The following is a 7,799-nucleotide window of genomic DNA, read 5'->3' on the forward strand; positions in this document are numbered from 1 at the left end:
AATTCAACTTTTTTGACATAGGACAAATGAATGTCCTAACACGCACTAAGTTCACAAGCACTGTATTGCACATACAGTCACAGACTAGATTGAGTATCTCTTCGACTTTTCAAATAATCTTCCAGCAAGCTTCTACTAACCATGCATACTGAATGATTTGTAACTTTCCTATTTAGTTTGAAGGCAGCAGTTCTTCTTTCGTACTTCCTCCGAGCAGCTCGCCTGTACAGCCATTTTGATTTGCGACCGCATCGCCGGAACGAACCCGTCAGGCAAAGGTGGGAATTCTGTAAACTCAAAGCACAGCTTCAGTGTAAATTTCATCCACTCTTCTTTCCCATTATGGCCTAATTTAAATGAGTGAACCTTTGCTCGGTCGTTGAGAAAAATGTGGTGCTAACTGCTGGTTTTCAGACTCAGCCTAGCCTAGCTAATAGTAGCTCACGTTAGCATGGCTAAGCTTTCTTAGCTAAAAAAAAATTAATTAAAAAAACAAAAAAGAACCAATGCACAATTCCCGAATTAATTTCAGTTTCGTATGTAAGTAACGACACAATGTCTCACATTAGGTAGCGTCCTAACGTTAAGAGGGAAGTGTCCCAACGTACAGCTAGCCGGTCAGTTTGAAGTAGCGTTAGCACTTTATTGCAGCTTGCAATTCCATTGCCATTTTGCAAGTGTAATTCTACACTGACACACCTCTCCATGTTGAGAGTGCACAATACAATTAAATGTAGCTGATCTGGGTGTTTCAGGTGTAAATCGTGAAAGGAGCAATGTGGGACCAGGGAGGACAGCCCTGGCCGCAATGGCCTCTTAGCCAGCAGCAGTGGATGCAATCTTTTCAGCATCAGCATGATCCAGGTTAGTGAGTGATGCTCATGCACCACAAATGGCATTTTTGCTCCCTCAATAAAAAAATCTAAATATTTTACAATGGATTCAAAAACTGTACTGGCAACTAGAGTCTTAATGCACTTTTTTCCAGGTCAAGTGGACTGGGCAGCCCTGGCGCAAGCATGGATAGCCCAAAAAGAGTCTACAGGAGGAGAGCAGCAGAACATCCAGCCCAATGGTCAGGAAATCCCAGGCCTCGAATCTGTCGGACAGAATAATCACAGCAATTTTCAGGGTGACCCAGCATTTGGCAGAATGTGGCAACCAGGTACACAATTAAGCCTTTGAGCCATGGCTCTCCCCCTGGGAAAAAAAAACAAAACAGAAAACTGGAGATTTCTCTTGTGGCTTGTTTAAGTATTTTGTGTTTAACAGAATGGGGAATGCATGGCCAGCCCCCTCCTCCTCCACCCCCTGACCAGGCCTGGATCCCTCCAGGGTCAGGACCAATGGATGTGGTGAACCCCAGCGAGGACAGCAACAGCCAGGACAGCGTGGAATTCAACTCTGAAGCCCACCATGGGGTTTACCCCCAGAACAGCCATGGGTATGGGGCACAGCCCGACAGCTACGCCATGGCCCCCATGGCCATGAACCAGTTTGATTATCAGGTATGCAGATGCTACGGTAGAAACTGTTGAAGCGTTTTGGTTTTAGTGTGACAGCCAAGTAGCACGAGAAGGAGCAATCCATAGACACTCTGCCGGGTCCGAGCATCTAGGCGTATCAGTCGTTTGCTTTCTTGATGCTGTGCAGAGGAAGTGTTGGCTTGTTGAGGATCCAGCATGGTTTGTTATTACTTTATTTGTTGAGTTTTCTTTTCTTTTCCCCTTTTAACCCAAGTATACCTTTTAGCTCAGTAAGGAGTGGGGAAAGACAACAGCAACCCCACACCTAGTGACTGCCAAAACAGAGGACCTTTAGTACTTAGAACTGCCTTTAATTTTGAGTTTGTGCTGTCTCTCAACAGCATGGAGCTGCCTCATCCTTTACTCCGACACCAGCAGGCTTCCACTCCCCATACTGGCAGGGTCCTCCTCAGAACAGACGAGATGCCAGACCGCCTGGGTTTCGAGACAGGCCAAGATCCCCTATCCAGCTCCCTGTCAAACCTGAGGCCCCAGCAGCACCATTAGGTGAGTCCTGATGTCTGAATTTTTTTTTATTTTTTTTTTAGTTATTTATTTAAATTCCTGAAATTTCTAGAAACATTTCAAGAAAATGGTATTGAGGTATGAGATAAATATCAGTAGATGACTACATGTTTAAATAATCGAAGTCCTTATTCCACCTGTGTTGGCTTCATTTTATATGCATACAAAAGGTATTAATAAAAATTTGGTTGTTTAAAAAAAAAAAAAAAAGAGTCAAATTTAAATAGGTGATAGCTGTAGAAACTAACTGATGCAACATATTAATACAACAACTTCTTCGCGTACATGGATTTGTACTGGAATAGTTTAATTGTTTGTAAAATATATGTGGATAACACGTTTGATCTCCAGATGCTGTAAAGAGACGCACACTACCTGCATGGATCAGAGAAGGTCTTGAAAAGATGGACAGGGAGAAGCAAAAGAAGCTGGAGCGAGAGCGGATGGAGAAGGAGCGTGCAGAAATGGCAAAAGATGACGTTAAAGGCCATGAGGCCGATGAGGGTGGTGATGGCCCACGTCTGCCCCGCAAGAGTAAATTTGTAAGGAACTCATTTAAGACCCATACTGCAAATAGTTTTGTTTTTTTTCCCTCTTTATCTGTAGCAATGATTGGCTATGTTTTCTTGATTGAAACTCATTCTTCTCTTCTGTTTGCATCAGGACAGTGATGATGAGGGCAATGATGATAATGACAACGAAGAAAAGATTTCACTAAAGAAAGAATTTTCTGTGCGGAGTCCCTCGCCCCCTGCAGAAGACAGTGAACCTGAAATGACTGAGGAGGAAAAGGAATTCCAGCTGGTTAGTTTGAACTTTCAAATTACATTCAAGTAGTCGGATTTGAGTGTGATTGTGTAGGTTCTCAGTCCGGGTCATGGCAGTTTTGAGTGTTCGAAAAGGAGGCAACTGGACGTCTTTTCTGATTTGTAGAGGTGAAATGTGTTTACAAACCAAAACATCCAGTTGACTCCTTTTTGAGCGCTTGATTTTAATCTAATTGTTGAAATTGATAAAATATTGAGATGTTTGTTAATTTTTCCTTGTTTTAGATGGTGATGACAAAAACACTCCTGACAGAGATCCTTCTCGAGGTCACAAATGAAGAGATCCTGCATGTGGCTAGAGATACTCACAGGAAAGCCACTCGAGGTCTGGTCTTATATTTTCCTCTTTTTGCATTATCTGTACTTGTCACAAAAACATTATGTTTAAATCTGGACAGAATTCGTTACGTGCCTCTTAAAATTACTCCGTAACACCCTGTAAGTGAGGGTGACTGAGCAGCATACATCAGAGTATGTCTGTCTGATATGCATTTTCAACCATTCTCTGCTAATGCATCAGGACAGAGCAGAGCAGTGTTTGTCACAAACAGTATTGAAAACCTGTCATGGTATTGGAGGTGCTGCTGAATGGCTGTAAGACTGAATAAAGTCTCAGCGCTCACTCACCTGTAGATATAAGAGACTTCCTCCAGTGAAGTGACTGTGCATTAGTACAGATTGGTTCTTTCGCTCCTGTCCGACTGTTTGACTTGGATGTGTGACAGAAGTTTGTTTGTTAACCCTCTCTCTTTTCTCCATTTCTTTTGTTTTATTTTATATTTTTTTTCTCTTGTTACCAATGGCAGCTCTTGTGAATAGTGCTTTATCTGTGGCCCCCATCCCTTTCTCTAGCGACTCTTGCCTTTGAGAAAATGGCAGTATGTGTTTTAACATGTTGTTCCTGTTGTTGATGTGAATCAAAGCTCCTGCAAAACAGCTGGCACAGTCAAGTGCACTGGCTTCTCTGACCGGTCTCAGTGAGTATCCCTTTTTCTGTCACTGGTGGGGAGGGAAGGGAAATTTCTTTGATTTATAGTCGGGGTTATTAGTCGGAACGTGGGAAAAGCTGTTCGCACAAAGCGTGACACCCAATATTTCACTGCTACTATTTAAGGCAAAAGTGGCATCTGACTTGCTTTTTAGATCTGTGCTTTGAAATTAGAAGCATGCTCTCAAAGACATTACAGACTGTTGAAAGTGTTTAAGAGCTGTATGTGTACTCTTTGTTAATAAGAGGTTTACTGGTGTGAAGTATAAAGTTAAACAAGATTAAGTGCCTTTCATGGGGACCTTGAGTTTGGATTGAGTGGTTTCATAAGTGGAACCTGATTTGAGAGCAGATCTTAACAGTTTCCAACACTCAACAACCTGGGGGCTCTGTTGTGGCAGGCGGGCTCGGTGACTATGGTTCAGATGAGAGCGAGGATGAGGATGGCCGTAGCGTCCGAGGATCCGAATCCTCAGACACAGATGAGGAAGAATTACGTCACCGCATCCGGGAGAAGCAGGACGCGTTCCGCCGCAAAGAGCGGGAGATGCAGCTGCTGCAAGAGAAACAAGCTCAGGAGGCGCTGCTAGCACGTGGTAAATATTAAATGACATTTGTGCAATGTGTGTTACTAGTTCACTTTTAACCTGAGTCTTTGTTTTCTGTTTGTACAGAAGAGATGGCAAAGGAGAGATTAAGTAAAGAAAGGGGGGAATATGATGAGAGTCAGTCAGAATATCCACACAAACAGGACATGAAAGAGAGGGAGGCAGAGCCCTTGGCAGACAGGCGCAGGTCCCGTAGTGAGAGGGAGGGTAGTGAGGGAAAGCATTCAGGCAGAGGGAAGGAACGCTCAGGGAGAGGCGGCAGCGATTCTCCCGCCAATGGTCACAGCAGCAGCTCCCGCTCCACCTCCAGCCACAGCAGCAGTCGATCTTCCTCCTCCTCATCTTCTTCCTCAGCATCTTCCCGTAGCTCCTCTCGATCTTCCTCCCCGCGAAGGAAAAGGAGACGTAGTCGCTCCTCATCCCACAAAACCCGGCAGCGCAGCCGCAGCCACAGCTCACACAGGCATCGTAGTGATCGCAGTGAGAAGGGCAGGGACAGGAGGAGGAGCAGTGCAGAGCGATCAGGCCGCCACAAGAAAGATCGCAGTGATTCCAGGGAGCGCAGGAGTCGAAGGAGTAGATCTAGGTCCAGAGACAGGGCCAGAGAGAGGGCCAGAGGAAGTCGCAGTCGCAGCAGAGACAGGGAGAGGGATAGAGAGAGGAAAAGGAGCCGGGAACGCAGGGACAGCAGTCATAGTCGCAGCAGCAAACATAAACAAAAGGCCTCTAGCAAAGACAGAGAGAGGAGGAGGGAAAGGAGTCGTAGCCATGAGAAAGACAAGAAAAAGAAGGATAAAGATAGAGACAAAGAGGTGGATAAAAAGAAGGAAAAGCCAAAGACCAAAGAGAGGGAAAAGGAGAAGGAAAAAGGGAGCTCTGTAGTTAGTGAAGAGAATGGCAAATCGAAGAAAAGGAAAGAGAGCGAGTTAGGAACCGATTCTCAAACTGACAAGCACTCGCGACATGATAGTAAAGCCAGCAAGAAGGGCTCGGCCAAAGCTAGCAAGAGGCACTCAGACTCTGACTCAAGTAGATCCCCCTCCCCTGAAGTTAGCAAGGAAAAAAAATATAAGAAATCCAAACGTAGTCGCTCAAGATCGACGGAAAAATCTCACAAGTCTGGTAAGAAGGCAAGCCGCAAACACAAGTCTAAGTCGCGATCAAGGTAGTATTCGTTTTTTTCTCTTTCAAAATACTGTATAATACTGTTTTCATTGTGATTTCTCTCGAGTCTTTGATCTGTTTTAGTAGCTGAGAGGATAATGTTGGCTGTTATGAAAATTTAATGTTTAATACAGCTACACGTGCCTGACTGTGTAAAGTCAAGTCTCATGAATTAAAGGTTTAAATCTTTCACAACGGTTTTCTATGTCAAATGCAAATATGTCATGACTGAATACTAGCAAGTACCGCTTCCCTAGAACATCTGCCTGGTTTGTGTGGTTCCTGGCCAAAGTAGAGGGCGAAAATGTCAAATTGAGCCAAACAAACAAATTTGTCTTTTTGCCATGTTCTGCAGTTTAATTTGCATCTGTAGAATTTGTATAACATCAGTTTTTATGGAAGTTTTCTGCCGTATTTATAGTCTTGACACTATTTTTGGTGAAACGTGTTTTGTTCTGTTGTGCACTGCAATCAGTGTCATTAGTGCAGGAATAATGTCGTGTTCATAACTTTCTTTCAGGTCGACGTCTCCCTCCCGTCGTAGCAGACGCTGAGGAGCACAGTCACTGCCCTGATCTGTGCACTTTGCCATTTTAAATTCCATGAGTTGAACAGGCTTGTCTCATTATAGAGGCAGTTGTGTAGGTGAAAACCCCCTCATACATTTCTTTTACTGTAAATATGTTCTTTTTAAAGTGTGCCTGAAGAACAAGTTTGAATGGTAGGAGTTTCCATTATCATGCACAGTTTAATTACACACTAAAAAACTCAAGTGAAACTGTGTATATTTTAAAAAAAGATTAACTTTTTCTCCAGTTATTGTAAGATGTCTAATAAACTGTTTCTTGTCTTGCCTCACTACCTCTCTGACCTTAATTCAGTATTTACTAACACAGTATTTAATGATGCGTGTTACAATTGCATTAAACTTAACCATACAAAGCAGGATCCTGCTACTTCCCTGAGATTACAATAATTCACACTTTAAGGCTGCATGTGTTCAGCTGTCAGTGCTGCTGGATTGAAGTAGTGTTAATCGTGATGCAAAAACCATGCATTGATAGAATGAATGGTAGAACGTAACTTAAAACATTTTCTCAGTTTTCTGAAGAACGGTTGCTTTGTCCATAAGTATTTACAAGTTATGCTACTTCTGTTCCACTAGGTAATGCAAATGGTGCACTTTGTATTCCTTACCATATATTTTAAAGTTTTAGAGTGTCACTTTTTAAACTAAATCTACAAGTTTGTTGCTGTTATAGATAAAGCAATGCAGCAATATTAAAGTGATTAAATAAGTTATTTTAATCCAATCAATTTAGATCTACAACATCAAAATGTAACTCTTAGAAATCTAAAAGGTTTTGTATAAGAACTTTTACTTTAGGAAAAAAATATTTTTTGATGCTGTAGTTAGGATAATGGTTTCTGTTTAAAGCATCGAATTTCTTGTTTGTTCATACTGAAAAACAGTTATTCAATATAAAATAATATTAACACTTCAGTAGTTTCACTTCTTACATAACACATCGTTAAAGGCTCTCAGCTGCACATGAGCCTGAAAATCATGCCCAGTGTTTGGTACACCATTGTTTCTGATCTTTTTTTTTTTTAAATCCTGGAACATAAAAATATAACATGAGCACATCCAGACAGTTTTCTGAAAGGTGATGCTTGGATTTGGCCTTGAAAAAAACAACAGCTGTTCATGTAATGCATCCCAACACTGAGTCCAAGCGCTGACAAATGGGGAGCACAGGTGTGTTCACACCGTAACGGGCAACACCGTGTACCACATGAGTACTTGAAGCCTGTGCAGGTTAAATGCTTTATCACATTTAGAATTTGGAGACAACAGTCAACACAAAAATCTTCATCTCACGTCCCTCAAACCATTCAGCTGTTTCCACTGTGCCAGAAACGTTCTTGTCATAGGTGATCTTACTGTTTTCTTCCACATGTGAACATAATGCAAGTTATCACAAATTACACCCTAGTAGTAAAAAATAGTCATCAGTAACATATGATTGGCCAGTGAAGTTATCAGTTTTTGTTTTTCCCCCAATGAGTAAACTTTTTTTTCTGTTTGTACAGCCATGATTGGCACTTTAAAAAAAATGAAACTATAGTTAAATGTTTGATCAGGCATTACAACTGAGAG

The 7,799-nt window shown here is 42.1% G+C and overlaps 1 protein-coding gene across 4 annotated transcripts; it reads left to right on the top strand.

The window, feature by feature from the left end:
- The first annotated feature begins 189 nt into the window (after positions 1-189).
- Positions 190-6,314, top strand: pnisr (PNN-interacting serine/arginine-rich protein). Of its 4 annotated transcripts, none has more exons than XM_063485683.1 (12): positions 190-278; positions 756-864; positions 989-1,165; positions 1,273-1,508; positions 1,868-2,033; positions 2,403-2,593; positions 2,715-2,855; positions 3,104-3,203; positions 3,802-3,855; positions 4,268-4,462; positions 4,541-5,639; positions 6,159-6,314. In XM_063485683.1, the coding sequence occupies exons 2-12, from the start codon at positions 777-779 to the stop codon at positions 6,190-6,192; spliced, it is 2,481 nt and encodes an 826-aa protein (XP_063341753.1). In that variant the 5' UTR covers positions 190-278; positions 756-776; the 3' UTR covers positions 6,193-6,314. The 4 variants fall into 4 exon arrangements, with proteins under 4 accessions (XP_063341753.1, XP_063341757.1, XP_063341756.1 ...); XM_063485687.1 differs by having other exon boundaries at positions 4,544-5,639; XM_063485686.1 differs by having other exon boundaries at positions 4,268-4,459.
- The last annotated feature ends 1,485 nt before the right edge of the window (positions 6,315-7,799 follow it).

The sequence above is a fragment of the Pelmatolapia mariae genome, linkage group LG10_11 (genome assembly GCF_036321145.2).
Source record: "Pelmatolapia mariae isolate MD_Pm_ZW linkage group LG10_11, Pm_UMD_F_2, whole genome shotgun sequence".
Taxonomy (NCBI): Eukaryota; Metazoa; Chordata; class Actinopteri; order Cichliformes; family Cichlidae; genus Pelmatolapia; species Pelmatolapia mariae.